Genomic DNA, 22,164 nt, shown 5'->3' with positions numbered 1-22,164 from the left:
AGTGTCTACAATCATCTGCAAAACACGGTGGAGGTGCCGTCATGTTTGGGGCTGCATTTCAGCCTGGATAATAAAACACAAATTTAAATAGTCAATCATTGATTGGTCTTCCTAGAGCCGGGATTTCAACATTGTTGAAGCATTGTGGGATCATCTTGACAGAGAACAGAACAAAAGGTAGCCAACATCCAAAGAAGAGCTTTGAATGTCTTTTAAGAAGCCTGGAGAACTATTCTGAAGACTATTTAAAGGAAAAGACAATAAAACTGAAAAACAGGTGGTCACACTGAGTGTTGACTATTAGAATTGAACAAACTCTGTGTTTGTCTTGTATTTTCCAAGCAAAAAAACACAACATTTCTTTTCACATTACTGTGGATAGATAGCCAAATAGTGTGACAGTGTAACACACAATGCCTGCAATGCAACAAGGACCTGCTCAAAGCAGTGAGCAGCAGTACTGCCCCTTTTTGGGACACAAAATATATTAAGAATGTCCAAAACAAACAAAAAATCTCCAATATTCACTAGAAAAAGTAGAATTAAAATAAGATGCTATTTGCCTTCAACTCAAGCACTAAAGACAGGGATGACTGGGAACCTATGCCAGCGTAAGTGCAGGTGAAAGAATACATTGCACCTCCAACAACACTCTCTTTGAATTGACAGAAGCCTGCTTCAGTTGTCAATACATTTATCAGTCTTGTCACTGTGTCTCAGTCTGTCAGTGAAGCCTAGTACGTGTTCAGCCTCTATGTAATGGGCTGAATCCTATTGCTTTTGAGAGACGAGTAGAAACTAACTAACTGGAGTCTGAAACTTCAATAAAGCAGAGCAGTGCTGGAAAAACATTTGTCATACAGCTATGACAAAATGTGCACTGAATGTCCCAGATTGTTCCAACTGTATTTAACATATGAATTGTTTTTATTTTGTTTTTTAAATCCCTTGTGGTAAAAATTTAGGTGGCGTGCTAACAAAATATATCATCCTGGTTGAAATGTTGCTGAAGGCAAGATGGCTGTAAAGCCTCCTAAATATCATTTGAGATGTTTGATTTTATTTACCTGACTGATCACAGCTCTCTCCATTTCACTCCATCTGTCTGATTCTCCCCATCTTTCCCTCATCTCTCACTGTCATCGTCTGCGTTCATACCTCTCAATTGTCCCTTTACTTCATTGCTCTTCATCTACCTCCACATCTCATCTCTCACCCCACCACCACATTGCTCCTTCTTTTTTCCATTTATATTTCTACATTTTTTTCACATCTCTGCTTTTCCATCATTTTTCAATCCTGTTATAACTTTGCCCGTATCTGTCTTCCTCCATCTGTCATTCCCCGACCCGCTCTTCTTCTGTCTTAATCGTTACATCTTTGCATTGACTTCTCCCTATCATTTCTCTTCATCTGTTTATTTCACCCCCCAACCCCCCCAGGTCACTCTCCTAATCACTCTTTTTCTCTCTGTGTCTCCTCCGCAGCTGGTATTGTTCGGAAAAAGCAATGGTGTGAGATGGTGCCATGTTTGGAGGACGAGGGTTGCGACCTGTTAGTCAATAGATCTGGCTGGACTTGTACGCAGCCCGGAGGCCGAGTTAAAACCACTACGGTGAGTTCAGGCTCTCTTTTAGTGCCTCAGGTTACACAAAACCACTCACAAGCTGGTCGATGTGCTTAGAAAACCAACTGAAGTGTACAACCAAACCAAGGACGCTTTTTTAAAACAAAATAGCAGTAATTAAAAAGTAAAGGTTAAGAGAGCTTTTTGACAAGCTGACTCATTGTACAGGGTGGGCCATTTACCGTAATAACACCGTAATAACTTGGGAATGGTTGGTGGTATTAAAGTCCTGTTTGTGGCACATTAGTATATGTGAGGGGACAAACTCCTCATGATGGGTGGTGACCATGGTGGCCATTTAGAAGTCGGCCATCTTGGATACAACTTTTGTTTTTTCAATAGGAAGAGGGCCATGTGACACATCAAACGTATTGGTAATGTCACAAGAAAAGCAATGGTGTGCTTGGTTTCAACGTAACTTTATTCTTTCATGAGTTATTTACAAGTTTCTGACCACTTATAAAATGTGTTCAATGTGCTGCCCATTGTGTTGGATTGTCAATGCAACCCTCTTCTCCCTCTCTTGACACACTAATAGCAACACCGCAGGAGAAATGCCAGCACAGGCATCAAGTATCTGTAGTTTCAGGAGCCGCACATCTCGTATCTTCACACCATAGACAATTGTCTTCAGATGACCCCAAAGATAAAAGTCTAAGGGGGTCAGATCGGGAGACCTTGGGGGCCATTCAACTGGCCCACGACGACCAATCCACTTTCCAGGAAACTGTTCATCTAGGAATGCTCGGACCTGGCACCCACAATGTGGTGGTGCACCGTCTTGCTGGAAAAACTCAGGGAACGTGCCAGCTTAAGTGCATAAAGAGGGAAACACATCATCATGTAGCAATTTCAAATATCCAGCAACCTTGAGGTTTCCATTGATGAAGAATGGACCCACTATCTTTGTACCCCATATACCACACCAAACCATCACTTTTGTTGTTCCAACAGTCTTGGAGGGATCCATCCAATGTGGATTAGTGTCAGACCAATAGCGGTGGTTTTGTTTGTTAACTTCACCATTCACATAAAAGTTTGCCTCATCACTGAACAAAATCTTCTGCGTGAACTGAGGGTCCTGTTCCAATTTTTGTTTTGCCCATTCTGCAAATGCTGTGCGCCGATCTGGGTCATCCTCGTTGAGATGCTGCAGTAGCTGGAGTTTGTAAGGCTGCCATTTGTGAATAGCTAATACCCGCCGAAGGGATGTTCGACTAATGCCACTCTCCAGTGACATGCGGCAAGTGCTACGCTGTGGGCTCTTGCTGAATGAAGCTAGGACAGCCACTGATGTTTCTTCATTAGTGACAGTTTTCTTGCGTCCACATTTTGACAAATCCAACACTGAGCCAGTTTCACGAAACTTAGCAAGCAGTTTGCTAACTGTAGCATGGGAGATCGGTGGTCTCGTAGGGTGTCTTGCATGGAAATCTGCTGCAATAACCCGGTTACTGCGTTCACCAGATATCAACACAATTTCGATCCGCACCTGACGTCCTCACGTGTTAACCTCTTCGACATGTCAATGGCTGTGAACAAAGAGAAACTTGTAAATAACTCATGAAAGAATAAAGTTACATTGAAACCAAGCACACCATTGTTTTTCTTGTGACATTACCAATAAGTTTGATGTGTCACATGGCCTTCTTCCTATTGAAAAAACAAAAGTTGTATCCAAGATGGCCGACTTCTAAATGGCCACCATGGTCACCACCCATCTTGAGGAGTTTGCCCCTCACATATACTAATGTGCCACAAACAGGACTTTAACATCACCAACCATTCCCATTTTATTACGGTGTATCCATATAAATGGCCCACCCTGTACAGTACAGCTTTGTTCTCAATAAAAACTCTGATCTGCAAGCATAGCAAAGCCATTTCAAATCACTGTTTTCAGCCTCAGTTATTTGGCTTGAAACATTTTTACTGTTATTGACATTAGACAGTGATTGGGCTACTTCAGAACCCTTTAAGAATCTGGATTTTCAATGTGAAACACTTGAAGTTTCAATTTTACAACGCTTTTTCATGGATTTAAAGAATATAAAAAAATGTTATATAATGTTATACATTCTGTCAGTCAATCTACTTAACACAAAAACTGGTGTAGTCCTCTGCTGCTTGCAGCCCATCTGGTTCAGGGTTCAACATGTTGTGTGATGTACATACCTCGGTTGTAACAACTGGTTTTTTGAGTAACTGCTGCCTTAACCCAGAAAAGCTTAACCCAGAGAACTGCTGCTCACTAGATTTTTTTGTCTCATCATTTTGGGATTTTCTGTAAATCCTAGAGATGGTTGCATTAGAAAGTGCCAGCACCAACAAAACAGCAAACAAACAAGTTCAAAGCCTCTTAAATCACCTTTCTTCCACAATCTGATGCTCCAACAGGTGGTCTATACAGTGTCCACCTACCTACCTAAATGCATTGAATTGCTAATATATGATTAGTAGATTAGATATTTGCATTAGCGAGCAATATAACAGGGATAGCTAATAAAGTGGCCAATAAGAGTATTCCTTTGGATTTTACAGTTACAGACACATTTTAAGTTTCTCTATTGACTGTGCACTGTGTCAGTTGTTTGTGCAAGAAAACAAACAAAAAAATGAAGAAAAGAAAAAGCATTCAAAGATGCTACCTGTACAGCTTAGAACTGAGTTTACATAAGCTGCTGAATAGAAAACTGACCTATGGACACATGTATGGATACCGGTAAAGTGATAGCAGTAGTTACTGTGGTGCAAGCATTTGTCGGAAGTGAGATACCCAGATGTTTTACTCTACCATATTTCTATAAATAAAGCTGAAGCATTTTGACAGAATGCAGGTTGCATTAAAGTAAAATACAAATCACTCAGAAAAAAAAGAGAGTAATTTTGCATCGCTAACTACAGTAACTTACTAGTACGATTAGCAAGTAGGAAGAAAATTAGCTAGTAGGATTAAAATCAGCTAATAGTTAAATGTAGTACAAGGCATGTCTTCTTGTAGAAGATTACAAGAAGCAGTTCTTGTACATGGTCCCTGAGAAATTAACATACTACAAAATACAATACAGCTAACATTAGCAAAGGATACTGAAACCATGCTTTACTTAAGCCATGTTGGCTAAAGTAAAGGAAGTTTCTAAACATATATTGCCTTATCAGATTTTTTGTACTGTCTGCACAGATAAACATTATATAAAAAAAATACTAACATATCTTTGCAATTTCATATTTGTTAGCCTTTTTTGTTCACTTTCAGCTAGCTCATGGAATGACAAAAATGTTTTTCAAAAAACAGTATTATTTCATAGTTTCATAGCTCTTTCAAATGGCAGATAAACAATAACTTGTATTCATACAGTCATTTTGGCATATTTTAAATTAATGTGGAAAACATTTAATATATTTATACAGAGTAGGTAACTGGAATATACTATAAATGTTACCCAACACTATGGTCTCTGAACACTGAGTTGAAAGATGCTAAAATGATACATTAAGCTAAGGAAAAAATTGCAGGGAGGCAAGATAGATAGTCATTACAGGCAACAATCTTTTGTATTATAAATGGACCGTTCATAATATATTGTATACATTATATAAATATTCATTAGTGCAGCTCTAAACAACGCACTTAGGTAATGCAAGAAAATGAATTTATCATCCTTGTTGCTTATTTGAAAAAAATGATGTAGCCCTGTTTAGCATAGCCATTTAAGCTCTGTTTCAGCACCTCTTTCAAGACTGTACTTGACAAGATTTCAAGTGCAGTCTGGAACCATTTCACAGCCTCCTGAAAATGTTTCTTTTCACCCTCCTTGTCTTCAGCTCATCTCCAAACTGAACGCGCTTTGTTTACTTCCTCGATGTCAGCAATTAGCTTAAATTAGGGACGCTCTTACTGTTAATGATGGCAGCAGATGGGAAGCCACGGCTTCTACTAGCTAAGATGACACCAATTCATTCACCCGCCTGTCCTCTACACCACTGCATCCAGCTCTCCAAGTCTCCTCCTCTCCACTTCACCCTCTATTCCAAATGTTTCTTTTCACCCTCCTTGTCTTCAGCTCATCTCCAAACTGAACGCGCTTTGTTTACTTCCTCGATGTCAGCAATTAGCTTAAATTAGGGACGCTCTTACTGTTAATGATGGCAGCAGATGGGAAGCCACGGCTTCTACTAGCTAAGATGACACCAAGTCATTCACCCGCCTGTCCTCTACACCACTGCATCCAGCTCTCCAAGTCTCCTCCTCTCCACTTCACCCTCTATTCCACCCCTCCTTTCTCCTCCTTACCCAACAAACACCATCCTCCCATTGATTTCAACCCCCACATCTGCTTTACAAGAAGCATAAACACTGTTGCTCTCCCGCCTGTATGCACGGAGTCTATACTGTGGCAATTAAAGAGGTCTCACTTGAGAAACATGTTACGCAACACACACACACTCGTACACACACACATAACTGCCCTATCTGTGAATGTCAATGCGTGAACACTGAGGACCAGTGGTGTATCATTAATGCATCTGTCATGATTTAGTCATCAGCTGACTAACTTGTTTATTCCTTCCTGTCGAGAAAACAAACATGTAAATACAGAATGCATAAAATATAAAAATGCTGAATGGTTTGCTATCAGGTTTCCTTCCTGTGTTGTGAGTCATGTGCGTCTCCCCGTGCCCAGACACAAACCCGAACGTTAACCCAGTTGCGGAGACTGCGGTGACAGCCGTTACAAGTTCCAGCTACAGTGCAGCTTGTTATCTGGGCAGGTTATCCCACACACATGCTGCATGCACACACTGTAGCTGTAACATTTATTATACGTGTCAGATAAAATATTGTATGAGGTGTTGCAAATCTTGGTGCTCACAGTGTGACCAAAAGGCTAATGGCATGTGCATTCAGGCTTGCATGCTAACGGGCTCTAACTGATGACTGCTATTGTGGGTTTTCCATACTGGTATCCGTGACCATGTACCCCTACTTTGTTGCACAGGGTAGCCCTGCATGCTCTGGCCTACATGTACTTTTCTTATCCTGCTCAGGATGTCACTCAGTGTAGTTCTCATCCGCAGGATGTGACAGGTATTTCGTGCGTGCTTCATTGGCTACTTTAAACTTGGTGACAGCCAGTCAAATGGCTGGACAGCTATGCGCACTCATCTGTGCTAGTCCGCGTGTGTGTGTGTGTGTTTACGTGGGTTCTACCAGCTTTCACTGTCAGGGAGTATAATAACTGGCAACAAGCAGACTCGGGTCATTGTTTAAAACTCTTCTTAAAATGTATGAATTTTTTCAACACCTTCAAACTCAGTCACATGGAGAAATCTCTAAAATTACCTTTACTTCTCAGGCTTAAGTTTAAGGGCAATTCTAGCAAGCCCAAAAATGACAATAACCTCTTGTTATCTGCTCACCCAAAGGGGAATCACTCACAAAAATAAAAACCATTTACTCCCTTCCATGTTTAACTTTGAACAAATAGCGCCTTCCCTGAGGCTTTTCAAGGTTAAACCCAAACTGCAGCCGCCCCACTGTTGCCCAAGGTTGACTGTTAGCTGTGCACGGTCCAGTGAGCATGTCTGACCTGTCCATCAGGTGTTTGTGCGAAAAAACCCCAAAACATCAATGCAGACAAACAGACATATCCCTCATGGGTATTTGACTAAGCCAAGTCAATCTGACTCAGCCCCCGTAACCCCATAAAGGGTTATTTTGAACAAATGTCAAAAGGCAGTTTGCGTGTATTGGTCAAATGTTTGGGAGTTTGTGTTTTCTCTGTCAACCAGAGGGTTTGGGGGAGGGAGGGGCTTGTTGTTCAGGGTGACGCCGCTGACCTCCTCTCTAACTTTACTCGGCAACACAGCAGCGTGAGTTGCAAGGAAGATTAGACGTAATGCCGCGCGTCCTCTCTCGACCTACACAACGTCACTCATCTCAGCGGTCACCGTTTGATGTGCTTCGGAGTAAAAATAACTTCCTCGCCTGCCGCCTGTCTCGTTCCCAGGCATTCAGGCGTTTTCTCTTTTCGGTTTTTCCTCTCATCCTCCCCCTCATCCCCTCTCTCTCCAGGCATTTATCTTACTCTGACCCTGCTTTGGAGAGTACATAGTTGTTCCTGTCAATAAAACTACAGTATGGATTTCTCAGAGGCCGGCTCCAGATGAAACGTATGAAGATTGATATGTGCGTAGCTCGGTGTTGACAGTGACGTTTTTTGAGGGAGGTTACTTTTAGCAGCGTTGCACTCTAACCACAGCTGAATAGGACGCATATCAAGCAGAGGTAGAGCTGTGAAGCTCCAGCATATCATTTATTTCAGAATCAGGTTTCTCATTGATAACAATGACAAGTTTCTCCTCTGAAGGAGTGACCTAACAGAATATGAAATTCTACAAAAATAAGCTCTAAGACTGTAAACAAGCTCCCCGGAGATTTACTCGACTGCACTGATGAGCCGCATGTTCGTCATCACCTTGTTTTTTTTTCCTGTTACCTCAGGATATTATTGCATCTGCCAATATATGTAGCATATCCACACGAATGTAAGGCGATAAATATGCACTTACATCAGCTTTAGTTGAGAATGATCTGCCAAAACATAACTGATGTGACAAAATGTTTTACTGTGCTGGCAAATGACTAGCTCATTCATTCTGTGCACTGGCTTTTTAATATGGCTGAGTTTATACACATCTCCCTGCTGATTGGCCTCACACACTTGCCAACAAAGTTTAGAATATAAATAGCAGCACAGGGCATTTAATTCAGTTTTCTTATCTAATAACCGTATTGTCATACTGTTAAATCTGCAGTCTCCCTTGTCCGTGTGATGTACATTTGTGTCCAGGTAAGGTTACAGCGAGTAACCGTGCAGAGAATTACAACAAGCTACTGTGTGCTCACGTGCTCCCTCCTGCATGCTCTATCCACGCAGCACTCTAGCCTTACCTGAACAGAGCATTGCTCATGTTATGTGCCGAGAAAGTAAACATTCGGACAATGTGCTGACTTCATTCTCCTGATACGGTGCAGAGCTCCTGGGTGAAAATGGTTTTGTAACAATTGATAATACAGAAAATACAAATCCAGTGTAAATCTACCCATTCTGCTACTTGTTCAAATAATATGTTTTTCATTACTAAACATTTAAGTTAGTTATGTTAGAAAGAGTACTATTCCAATCACAATTTGAATTACAGCTACAGTTCCAAGAATATCCTGAAAAGTATATATGGGTTTTAGGCAACATATTACTTCCATCCAGAAGACAATGTTAAACCACATCTATTACAACAGCATGGCAAGAATCTGGGTGCTGAACTCGGGTGCCTGCAGTCCAAACCTTTCACTAATTGAAAATGAAAGGACTGTTGAGCTGTTAGAATCCTGTATCATATGGCAATAATATGACAACGTTCGTGTACCAGAGGTTCAGCAATTGGTCTCTTCAGTTCGCAGACATTTACAGACTTTTGTCCGCAGTGGTAAATATGGCTCCGCCTATGCTTTTTTGGAACGGAGGTTGTACATGACACTGCATACAACTCTAATTCAAATTATAAACCATGCTTTTTTCATGGTTTTTAATGGTTTATACATCAATCACCAGCTGCTGACTTTTTAATGAGGCATATTGCTTCTGTCAGTCATGTATGAAACCATCCTATTAACATTAATTGTCTTTTATTTTATTCTCAATTTAGCCAGATGTGTAAAAAGATCTGGCACATGTAAGATATTAACCAATAAATTCAATTTTAGCTTTAGTGTACTGCAAAGATCTCATTCTGTGTGCAGTATCCTGGTCATAGCTTTCCGTGGTATCAAGAAAGGGCTGGGGAAAATGGCTAGATAAAGAAACGCTTTAGCAGCAGTGAGGGGTTAATTTGACTGTACCGGAATACTTTCCACACTGCATGATGCTAAAAGGTTTGAACATACATTTTATCACAGTTACCACAGTGAAATGCTGTCTTTGCAAAGGGCCTCTCTTTTAGCAGAACGATATGTAGTCTCAGCAGTCATCTTCCATACCTTCTTCTCTCGCTGAAAGGCCTACTGCTGTCTCTCTCCAGAGAGGAGGATGCTCTGCATCATGCCCTCCACCATTTTAGACTGGCAGATGAATCAGCGCAAGGAGCTATCTCTCTCTGCGTGTGCCGACGCGGGGAGCTCGGCGAGAACGAGGCAGAGCGAGTACGCTGTTAGAGGAGAAAAGCAAAATCACCTCAGGTTATCTGCCAGCTTTTGTGACAGCCTGATAAGAGGAACAATTCAAAACAGAGGCAGAAAAGCAGCGCAGGAGAAGAAAAGAGCAGCATGAGTGAAAGAGAGAGAGAGAGAGATTTGAGCCAGTCAGACGTAAAGAATCGTAGAACATTAAGTCATTTTAAGTTGGTTTGAGTCAAGCGGATGCTCTTGTTAAACCCTCGAGTACCCGTTAAGTTCACACACAGGGACAGTCGCTTCCAAAGTAGCTTTGGAAGGTTATAATTGCACAAAATCCAACAGCCAGGCCGCTTAGCCGGTATTTTCAAGTGAATATTACACAGCAAGTCACAAAAAGAGCTCTTGTTATCGTGAAAAAGGACTAAAGAGCGCCACAATTTCAGACATTGCAGGAAGCAGTGAAAAAAAAAAAAACTGGAATGGCTAAAAATCCTCAGTTGTCTAACTAAGTCTTAATCATATGTTTCATTAGGACGATCCTGATTGGGGTATTTAGGCGTTGAGCAGAGAGCTATGAGCACAAGTGGCACCTACTGAGAGAAAGACTGTGATTACTGTAATCAAGACTTTTTCACTGGGGAGAGGAGAGGAGACAAAACACAGTTGGGAAGAGCAGTTACTTCAGCCTCTTCAAGGAAAGAGAGAATATCACAATATTTGATAATATGAGCTCTTGCGTGTGCATATTTTTTGAACTTCGTCAGGGTTCTGCGTGGGAAATTCAAATGCATACGTGGTTTAGGACATCCTGCCATAAATATCTCCGGCTACAAATGGATGGGTTTGCACTAGTTGATCTCCCAGTAAGGACGCTTACACAGGACGCCTGTAAGCGTCCTCTGTATTTACACATTTGTATTCCTGCCAGTGATGGCAAGTGTGTTCAGTTGAGTATGAAAAAGCTTTTTCGACTGGTGCTTTGCCCCCGCCATCACTTCTTTTCCATCTCCTTCTTCTCAATCTTTCTGTGGATGCAGTTCAAGCCGGGCCTTAAGGTATCCCCCAACGCCTCCACCATCACCATGTCCCCCCTCACCCCACCCCCCTGTGGTTCTGGGTTGGTATCGACCGTGGTAATTGATCCCTCTGGGCCCTCCAGCCACATCCAACAGTGAGTTGAACAGAATCACCACTAAGAAGACAGCTGCTTGGCCACCACAGACAGGCCAAAAGAAAGAGAGAAAGAGAAAGAAACTCTGTTGCTGCTAACCATTAGCTCTGTCTGCCAACTTCCTTCTGGAGGGAGCCAAGTCAGCACATTGCATTGGCTTGGAGAATACTAAATCCTCCATTTTGGGAAGCTGGGAATAATGTTGGGACTATAAACAGTGAGAGGCAAGAGGAACTGACTTAAAGAACAAGAAAGTCTCTCTTTCTCTGTTCTTATCAACTCCCTGTGAGCTTGTGGGATTGATCTGACCCACTGTTGCCTAAACCCAAAGCCTCTGCTGCCCAGTGAAAGATTACCTGTTTTATTTCATTCTGAATTTCAACCCTGCTCCCTTTTCTATAGTTTCCAACATTTCCATGTGGCCAAAAGTGGAAACTGATTCCATGAAGCGCAGCGTGATAGCTGGCTTATGTTTGCACTCCAAACAGTTTCAAGTCCCAAGAGGTGCAGGTGTATTCCGAAATGAAGGAAACAACAAACGCACTCATGCAAGGACAAAACATGGGCACACTCACACCCAAGTCAAGTATAGTGTATTACCTCTGATCTCAGAAAAGCATGTTTCTCCTTTTCAAACAGTGAAAGAGAAACTTATTCATGTTTTCAGCTTTGAGGCAAAGCATTTACCAAATAAGGCTATGGGAGAATTTTGTTCTTTTTTAAACTGTCAAGATAAGCAGTTGTTACTGGAGATTACTGAAAGCAGTGTAAGCTTCATCAGTCCTCTCAGTGAGATATTACCTGTGAAAGCTTTAACCTGCTTGAACTGCCAATATCTTCTTAACTAAGGGTGCTATAATATACCTGCTGGTTAATTAAATTCTGTTAATTGTGGAATCTTCAAGGTGAGCTGTCACAATCTCGGTATCTTGAAACTGGACATGACAAGCTGAAATGGTGTTATTTTCAAAAAAATTTGCAACTAATTCCATGAATTTATCAGAGAAATGTTTAATGAGGTTGCAGATCCAGTAAGCCGGTAGTCTTTTTGCCAACAGTACAAGAAAAATTAAAACGTGGCCCCCTGCTGCCCATTAGAAATGATGCAGATTTAGGTTATCAGGGCCAAGCAGTACATCCATTGTTAACGTATGTCATGTCAGAGTCCCTGGCAACTCAAAGAAATGCACAATCTTGCAATTAGTGTTTTATCATGTCTTCCTCCCCACACCCCTGATAGATGGCTGCCCCTCCCTGAGCCTGGTTCTGTTGGACGTTTCTTTGTGGTAAAAGGGAGTTTTTCCTTTCCACTCTCGCCAAGTGTTTGCTCAGAGAGGATCAGTGTCGTTTGATTGTTGGGATTTTTTCTGTATTATTGTAGGGTCTTCACCTTACAATAAAAAACATATTGAGGCATCTGTTATATAAATAAAATGGTAAATGGCCTGTATTTATATAGCGCTTTTACTAGTCCCTAAGGACCCCAAAGCGCTTTACATATCCAGTCATCCACCCATTCACACACTGGTGATGGCAAGCTACATTGTAGCCACAGCCACCCTGGGGCGCACTGACAGAGGCGAGGCTGCCGGACACTGGCGCCACCGGGCCCTCTGACCACCACCAGTAGGCAACGGGTGAAGTGTCTTGCCCAAGGACACAACGACCGAGACTGTCTGAGCCGGGGCTCGAACCGGCAACCTTCCGATTACAAGGCGAACTCCCAACTCTTGAGCCACGATCACCCCAATGGTATTGAATGGAATTGAACACGTCTCTTTACAAAAGAAAAATCATCTCACTCAGTTGTATTCTGGACTCTGAATGTAATGTAGTTTTTATAAATTTCTGTTTATGTAGACAACAATATATTTGAAAATTTTGCCAATTTGTCACAGTTAATCACAAACAGATTGCATGTAACTACCAACTTGACCTAATTCATTCCCTGACTGATAGCACTGTTTCTTTAAAGCTGGCATTGGACGGTCACAGACCTGGTCCCCATTTTCAAAGCAATAATTTCAAAGGCACCAAGTTGCAGTAATTTTGGCTGTGTCACAGTCTCCACTCACTGTTTTACAGTGTTGGGACTAACGCGTTATTAAGTAATGCGTTACAGTAACTACGTTATTATTGTGGTAACGAGCACGGTAACTAGTTATTATGCCAAAACCGGGAACGCGTTACTCGTTACTGGGATTTAAATAGGCTCGTTATTCGTTACTTTGTGTGGCGGCATTGCGGAGCTTCCACAGATTCAGTAACATTAGCAAGTGGTGGAGGCCAGCAGGTGGATGAAGGAAAAGGGAGGCAGGAGCAGAGACCCGAAGCAGCCGCTGGTCCGAGAGAGTCAGGTGAACTGAACTTCAGGTAAGAAGTTATAACCTGCAGTCCATCTGGGTCAGATATAAACCAAGTTTAGTTGGAGTTTATTTTCGTTGTGCTGACTTTTTCGTACTGCGTGCTAGCTAGCATGACGGAGTTTCTATAAAGCTGGGTGGGTGCTATGTTACTGATGTTGAACTTTATTTTGTTCATAAGGTTAATTATTAGAGTTGCCAACCGTCCCATAAAAAACAGAATCGTCTTGTATTCAGAGAAAATATCATGCGTTTCGTATTGAGGTGAAAAGGAACAGTTTGTCCTGGATTTCAGCTACAATGGAAAAGACACAAAGCTGGAGTTATTCTGTGTTTACGCTGCACAGCTGCCTCTTCTTCTCTCATCCTCTCACCCTCTCTCTCTCCTGATTCTACTTCAATCATGAAACTGATCAATGATCAGCTGATCGGCTTTTCTCTCTTGTTTATTTATCGCCCACTTTGCGCCAGAAAGAGGAAACCAGCAGATGTCGCGCGAAACAACAGCAGCACTTTTAAGCTTGATCAGCTGTTGTTAGAATTTATTTAATATTACTTTCTACTATCAGCTGATGTTTGCTGGAGCCACAGCTGTAAAGCTGCTGGTCATGATATCGGTTTGGTTATGTGATGAGAGGGAAACATGAAGATGAAACCAGGAGATGTCCTTACTGAATCATCAGAGCTGTGATGGAGAAACAGGTTTACCTTTTAGGTGACATGAATGAGTTGAAGGGAAGTTATGAACTGTTTCTGAGAGACAAATAACACCAGGATCCTTTTTTAGGTAGCTGACAGCTGGTAACTGTGCAGGGGCGGATCTAGCAAAGTGTTGCCAGGGGTCCATGTAGGGCATTAAAAGGGAAAGGGGGGCACAAGGAAATACTTTCTTATTCTCATTTAAAATGTCTCACTTTTAAAAAAATAATTATCTGAGTCTTGCAACAAACAATTGATAAATTGATACATATATACCATCAGAACAGTGTACATCACTGTCACAACAGTGTTTATTTTCATTCAAAGGCTTTATGATTTTTCCTATAATGGCGGCCGGTCTCTAGTCAAAATGCCCGGGACGATTTTTTTGTCCCAGTCCAGCTCTGTATGCAGCCCATCTGCAGTCTGGTGTTACCTACATCTTCCTATTCAGAAGGCAGAATTTCCTTCAAGTTCTGAGTACAATCGAAAGCACCATGACTGCAGTTTTTGTGTTGGATGTAAAAAGCAGGCTAGGATAGAATCAGGTGTGGGATTTCTCTCGTGGAAATGTGCACATTATTTTTTCCTTTCTATTGGTAGGTGGCACAGTGCACTTGTGGCAAGTAAGCAAGCTAGAAGACTGGCAAAGTTATGGAAGCAACACATTAACAAGAGAATTCTGAGTAAAACCAAAGTTACTTTCCCTAGTAACTAGTTACTCTGAAAGTAACGAGTAACTTGAAGTAACTGAGTTACTTTTGATAGAAGTAACTAGTAATGTAACTAAGTTACTAATTTAAAGTAACTTACCCAACACTGCTGTTTTACTCAGTGTAAGGTTTACACACTAAAACTCCAAAATCTACTTGGTTATGTTGCATTTAAATGTGATCCCAGGGGTCGTTTTGTAACCATGTGTATTTGAGCAAGCAATTTCTAACTATTAGATACCACAGGCTTATTTTTAAAAAAGATATTTGATGCCCTTGGAAAAGGAACGAACTTGCATTGCAGGAATAAAACAGTTGTTTACCATAATCACCAGTCTCCTAACTCTGGGACTGTAAGAATTTACACCAGAATAAACAATAATGTATGCAATAGTTTCTGAGATACTTTAATCTGGACTAAAGTGGTGGAAACGCTGCAGCAGGCCTGATACTTATAAATTCCTATCCAGCTTATTATTTTAAGTAAAGGACAACAATTTACAAATTATTTCAGAAAAATGAATCATGAATGAATCAGTGCTTTACATTTATAGCATATTTAAGAAGTCACTGGAGAAACACAGGGCTGTTTTCTATTTTCCTTCCATGTGGGCTACTGTTACGCAGAATCAGACCCTATTCAACTCCCACACTCCTATATTTAACTGGAACACAAGTAACACAGCATCAGTGCCCAGCACATTCACAGAATAGCTCTCCATGTTTAGACAAATCCAAACGGGCACATTTCCGCGACACCTTAAAAAGATAAATTTGGTAATGGTGGTAGTGGTGGTGGCGGTACTGTGACTGTGTCTAAATCTAGAAAAAAACAGAAATAGAAATGAAACTGAGCTTTATAACCATACCGCCTTCCCCTGTCCCTTTCTCCCCTCAGGCTCTATGACGTGACAAGAGTCCCCCTCGACACTCTTGCACTATGGAAAGCATTGATGACCCCTTGACAGACAGCCAATTTCCAGCTACCACCACCACCACCATTACAACAGCTCCGCCCTTACCTTGGCCTCAAAGGCAGGAAGCAACACAAGCAGCTACAGAGCACCAAGAGCCTTGTGAAGGCAGTAAGGTACAAGACAAATCCCTTGAATTAGAATCAAGAAATCCTTAAATGTATGACTAGAGCCTGACTGATATAGGATTTTTGAGACCGATACTGAGACTTGGTGATTAGAAAAAAGATAAAGATCTGATATACTCGTTTATATTTTCATCTTTTTTTCCACATTCACATCATTAAATATAAACAGACACACATATATACACACATTTGTCATATATTTGGTACAGTTATTTATGAGTCCTTAATAAAAATAAAAACTATTATTAGCTGTGCATATTCGATTGAGGAGATTTCTTAAATCAGATGGCCTTCTTAATCCAACCCCATACTGAATGTGTCTCATCCCAGAGTCAAAGTGAGGATCTAATGTGTACAAGCTTAAATATATATCATTTGTACATTATAACTGCCCAATCAACAGCTACAAATGCCGATACCAACGTATCGGCAAATAAAAATATCGGCCGATGTGTCAGTCCTGCTGATATATCTGTCGGGCTCTGTTTTATAACATCTTGTAATGAAGGTAACTTTCCACATGACCTTACAGAGGAGACTGATCTTGCCTGTTGCTCACGGTCAAATGTCTTAAAAGTGTATGAAAGTCATTACAACCAACATTATGAACTCATTACAACACTAAGACCGCATCTTTCAGCTTTAGCAGAACACACAAACAGCAGGAAGCATAGACTCTCATAAATCCTGATACAATTTAAGCAAGCGTCTGCTTGTTTGATATCCTTGTTTGGCTTATGTATTTTACCATAAGCTGACAATTTCCCTGGTGTGTGTTTAACCAGAGAAAATCCATGTGTGCAGCAAACCCCCCTCAGTGTATTCTCAGCCTGCTTTATTGGCATGCCTTGTATATTGTTTTAAAGTCTTGTGTCAGATGGTGGCTGTGCACTTAAATAAAACAAGGCGCCAGACAGACTCTGATGTTAATAAATAGTGATCGGGAAATAGAGAGTGGCCATGTAATAAATTTAAGGTACAGCAATATAAAAAAGGGATAAGGCCAAAGTCATAAAAACGGCCACTTTTGTGGAGTCTTTGAGAAACAGGCTCTTCTTTTGGTCAATACTGTCAGTGTTTATGGCCCATGCTATAATTTGCTTTTGAGGGAAAATGTGATCCTGCTGCTTTTCACTCCAGACAGCAAGTCTTCAGTAGATTTGGAGCTATAAATAGAAAAGGGGTGGAATGTGTGTGGTGAACTTGGGTCTCTGCACAGTGCATCAAAGAGATTATTGTCTATTTACTCACAGAAGAGGCCATCTGAGATTGGATTTAAACATTTGATCCTTTAATATATATATTCTGAAGGAAGGCGATTCTGCATTGCCTGCAAGCAGCTGATCTCACACAGAGCCACGCAACGCAGTAGCTTTACGAGCAGCTGTAGTCGATGCATAAAAGTATTGAAGAACACGTTGGCAACATTGTCACCAGCCTGATGCCACCGTGGTTAAATCTGTTCTAATACTCCACTCTTGAGCATTAAGTTCTGATCATATTGTAGAATGCAGATAGTGAACTGTGTTTGCTTTGATGTTCTGAAGAAATGCTGTATGAAAGGGCTGATAATGACATAACACATAGCTTTGAACTCTTTCCTAATGTGGAATGGGGCCTAGTGTCTGGAGGCGCATGCATACATGTTCATGTATTTTGATCTCAGCATCTGCTTCAGGCATTATCCAACTTCACAGCATGTAATGAGCGATTTCCCATCCCTTATTAACCTGTGGATCATTCCTAGCCAACAAGTTCACTTATGAATATTCATCTGGAATCATGTTGTGCCGCTCGCCTGCTAAAATCTGAAGAGAGAGCGCGGGCTCAGCTGCACAAGACTTAACGTTAAAGGGTGAGCGCAGAGACGAGCGTTAGAAACGAGCAGGAGATCCAAAAGCAGATGCACTGTGGAACGAGCGAATGTACAAAAACACATCAATTAATCCGCTGGGTCCTCTTGAGATTTTGCATTATTCCCAGCAAACAGCGCCTCGATGAAGAGTGCGGATAGGCAAAGTGGATCAATTTTCTTTCATGTGCACCCACCGACTTGTTCCCTCGTGGGTCACATGGCCGTGACATTTCGAGGAAAGTCAGCAAGAGTTCAGACAGAGAAGAAATGTCAAGCCAGGGCCGTATGTCCAGGTGCATTCGCTTTCAATACTTCCAACTCGCGAAAATGCTTTTATTTAGAGCAGTGCGACGCAAACGAAAGCCACTGCCACATGTATGCACATTCTCATTTTTGTTGCATTAAAGTGCTTCAGCTGTGGCCTCGAGACAGGAAGCAGTCTGTACCGTCCCTGAAATCAAATGTTTTCCGCATCCTAGGATTAAACACCTGTTTTGGCCAGGCATCACAGTCAAGCAGTTAGCAAAGTCATGGCCCTGCTTTAACCAAGTAAACCTTTGGGTCATTCCATGCCCAGCTCCAACAAAACCACGACATTATCTCCATTAAAGCCCGAGCTCACTGAGATGTTTATTATTCCCAGAGCATAAGACATTGTCATCTGTGATACATGCTAGAACCCCGTTCAACACCTGCCCCTTTCATGGTAATTTGCACCCTGTGAAATCATCAAGAGTTCATTATTATGAATTAAGCTTCAGTGGCAATGTCTTGGAAGGCATCAGCACCTCTATCAAGTTGGCTGTGTGACTGGCGGGGGCCAGATGGTGAGGAGGCTCCGAGATTTGTCTTTCTGCTGCTAGATTAATTGTTTTTCAGTGTCTGCACTGTGAGACTTGTTTTGTTACTGGGTTATATCCCCTGAAGAGTTCTAAATATTTGACTCGTAAAGCTCTCATACAATCCTGTAATTAACATCTAAGTCTGGCATGGAGCAATAGTCATGTGTGATGCTTATGTCAACACAATGGCTGCAAAAAAATTTTTTTTTTCTTTAGGAGAATAGACTGGCATACTGAGAATGATCCCTATCAGCTTTGCTGCTGAAATTTCAGTGAGATGCCTCTCTCGTATGGTTTTGTTAAAGGGTGCTTCAAGAGTAGCCACTTAGCGTTGTTTTATTTTTAACATTATGGCGGAGAAGGAAAGGAACAGTTTGCTCTGCTCTGTTTTTCGAATGGACCAAATGTAAGCCTTGCTAGCTTATCTTAGAAAGAAAACAATTATGTCAAATGTCCCTAAAGATCACTATAATAATGAAATAGCTCCAAATGGTAGAATGTCATTTTTATATATTTATTAATTAATGAGCTTTTGAGATGTTTGTATGTGACCGTTAATATTTGGAAACTGCAAGGCTAATCATTTAATTCTGCGTAGTCTTTTTGATAAGCTGAATTAATCGTAAACCAAGCTAGAGCCCTTATTTCTCCATATTTTGCTCCCAAAGAAACCAACTTTCTTGTGATTTTTGAAAGTGGTCTCGAGCAATAGTTCTCCAGCATTTCTGAAGGATTTTCTTTGGATACTGGCTGCTTTTTAAGACATTTTCAGCCCAGCCCTTGGACCTGACCATTTTCAAAGGATTGTTTTTTGTTTTTCCAACTTAAGAAAATTACACAAGAACCAGACTCTTTTCAGCATGAATACGATCACAAAGACACAGACCATGCAAGAAGCCATACCTGGATAGAACAACATGCAATAGAACGGCATCAGTCATGAATTGGCCTCCCTAGAGCCCAGACCTCAAAATTACTGAAGTAGTTTGGGATCATTTTCATAGGAACAAAAGGCAGCCAACATCCAGAGAAAACCTTTGAATGTCCTTCAAGAATCCTGGAGAACTATTCCTGAAAACTATTTAAAGAATTGACAAGGAAGCTTGCATAAGAGCACTCAGGTTGAAGAATAAAGAGGGTGATACCAAATATTGACTTTTAAGATTGCAGAGTTTTGGCTTTGAATACAGTATTTCCATGTTTGTCTGCACATGTTTTCCTGGCAAAATATATAGAATTAAGATCTGACATAAGACTTGTGCACAGTACTCTATATACACAAGTATTATCAGTCTTGTCATGCAACTCTTGGCAAACAAGTGAATAAGCAGATTGCAAACTTTAAAATGAGATGACAGTGCTTATTTGAATGAAAAAGAACATTCCTGTTGCAAATAAAAAGCCAACGTCACATATGTGAATTGTATTTAAAAAGACAATATATTTTCTGTCATTTTCTTTCTGCTGGCTATAGAAGTGAAAATATTTGAGCCAAAATGTTTTTGATACAACACATCCTCAGACATTTCTCTGTGGAGCTGAGCATGACTGTGACTGAGTGCTAAAACAGTTCTCTCATGTTTGCTTTGTTCTTGTTGATTCACAGGTCTCGTAACACAGCCAGAGACGGGAAAACCAGGGAGTGATTGTTTGAGGGAGTCATCTCTCCCTATGACACTGGGCAAACTTACTATAAAACACTTCCTGTTTCCTGTGACTGGCCACCGCGGGTTTCTGACTGCTCCCTCCTGCTATCTGTCGTTGGGTCACCACGTTGTATCCACCTCCTCTCCACTGTTATCTGCCTGCTCTGTGAATTTAGCAGCACATGCTCATGCCACGGAGGTTCGGACACCTTAAAATCCCATGAATGTTTTTTTTTTTTTTGCCTCACTGGAAGTCCACTGTTTGGAGCTGCTAACTGCTTTTAATACGGGATTTCCCACATCTCTCTCCTAGACTCTAGTGCAGGAGTTCCAGGGTGAAGACGGGGTCATTACAGAACACAATGTGACGCTTCTCAGACCAGCTCGCGAGGCCGTAAAAACCGAACCGAGCGCACTCTGCTGTGAATAGGCCTTCTGCTGGAGTAAACCTCCCATATTTTTATAGACCAAAGAGCAAAACAACAAATATGATCATTATGACAGAGAGGACCATCTGGCAAAGACACACGGAAACGTTGTTAACATGCTTTGAGTGTCGCCACCGACCAACGACTGCCCCCACAGAGACTCGGTGCACAAACGAACCTTTGCAGCTGGCGGCGTATGTGCCGAACACAATCAAAGGAGTACTTTTCAAACTTTACGGACATTTTTTCGCAGACTAAGCTCACCACTGTATTTTGGAACTGGAGATATAGGTACTACATACGTATAACTGTGTATCAAAAAAAAAAAAACAACAACAAAAAAAACAGAAAAAAAAAATCTGATTTGCATTTTTCAGTAGCTACAGTTGGGACAGCTTACAGGAAGAATTGTCGTGTTGATCATGGATACGGAGTGCAAATCATTACCAGAGAAATGATAATTATCTACAGAGAGTATTAAATGCTGTTAAGTCTGAAAAGAAGGCGTAAAGAAAAGTCATTAAATGTATTTTGAAAGGCCCTAAAAAGTTATATATTTAACAGTTTTATATGTTGTACCTTTGTAGAGAAGCTTATTGGACTTAAAATGTGATCACAATGGCAGTTTAGTAGGATGTGAACAAATGCTGTTGTTCTCATTACTGCTGGCTCGTAGTCCCAGGTTTTCTGTTCACACCTCAGTAGCCGCTTTCTTTTCATGGTCATCTACAAGTCACTGTCTATCCGAACCATTAATGAAAAAAAAGGAAAGTGACACAATTTATTAAGGACTGATGTGCAGCCAACTGAACATTGTAAATCTATGGTAGTCAGTGGAAGCCATTGAAATCTGCTAATTTGCTATGATATTGTATTGTACACGGTGTGGAATACTGACTCATTTCCTCTCTATGGGTTCTGATCTCTTAATTTATTTTGTGCCTGTGTTTCTTTTTGTTTTTATTTTTTCTTTCTTTTTCTTTTTTTGCACAAATCCAGCTTCTCTCCGATGGCGATGAATACGGTGAGGAGAGAAGGAAAGAGGAAGCACTGCAGGAGTATCGGTCATTTACATACATTTTATATCATGAAATATTTTAAGAATAAATATATGACAAGAAATGTCCCCTGCAAACTTAGATGCTCTTGATGTTCAAGGTCATCAACAAGAACTTTAATTGATCTTATTCTGGTCTTTTCTAATGAATGTATTTGTTTCTGGCACCAGAGAAGGTATGAAAAAAATTAAAGTTTCCTTTTCCTTCCCAGGTGATTCAGAGGATTTATAGTTAGATTGTTTCCAGGGTAAAGTCCTAAGAAATTCAGTATAAACAACAAAGGGAGTCAAAGCCAGCTCTCGCCTGGCGTTAACATGGGTTTCAGATGAGCCAGCCAAAAGTGGACAAGTAATCACGTCTTCTGTTCACACCTCAATGTTTTTCCAAATGCTCAAGTGAGCTCTTGTGCTTGGATCTAATTTTCCTGCTCTCCAGTGTAACGCATGCTCATCATTTTTGTTTGCAAAGCCACAAAAAACCCCAA

General features: G+C 41.0%; 1 protein-coding gene across 1 annotated transcript in view; it reads left to right on the top strand.

Moving 5' to 3' along the window:
* Positions 1-22,164, top strand: part of LOC146615381 (uncharacterized) — a 131,193-nt gene that overhangs the window by 95,653 nt on the left and 13,376 nt on the right. The window contains exons 3-4 of the mRNA XM_085375556.1: positions 1,488-1,615; positions 10,841-10,974. Of these exons, the coding sequence (XP_085231682.1) occupies positions 1,488-1,615; positions 10,841-10,974 (262 nt within the window). The remainder of the gene's footprint in view (positions 1-1,487; positions 1,616-10,840; positions 10,975-22,164) is intronic.

The sequence above is a fragment of the Diplotaxodon limnothrissa genome, linkage group LG17, assembly GCF_057381915.1.
Source record: "Diplotaxodon limnothrissa isolate DT_005_m linkage group LG17, D_limnothrissa_male_GT1.1, whole genome shotgun sequence".
Classification (NCBI taxonomy): Eukaryota; Metazoa; Chordata; class Actinopteri; order Cichliformes; family Cichlidae; genus Diplotaxodon; species Diplotaxodon limnothrissa.
The sequence above is the reverse complement of the archived record's forward strand: the minus strand, read 5'-3'. Positions and strand labels throughout refer to the sequence as shown.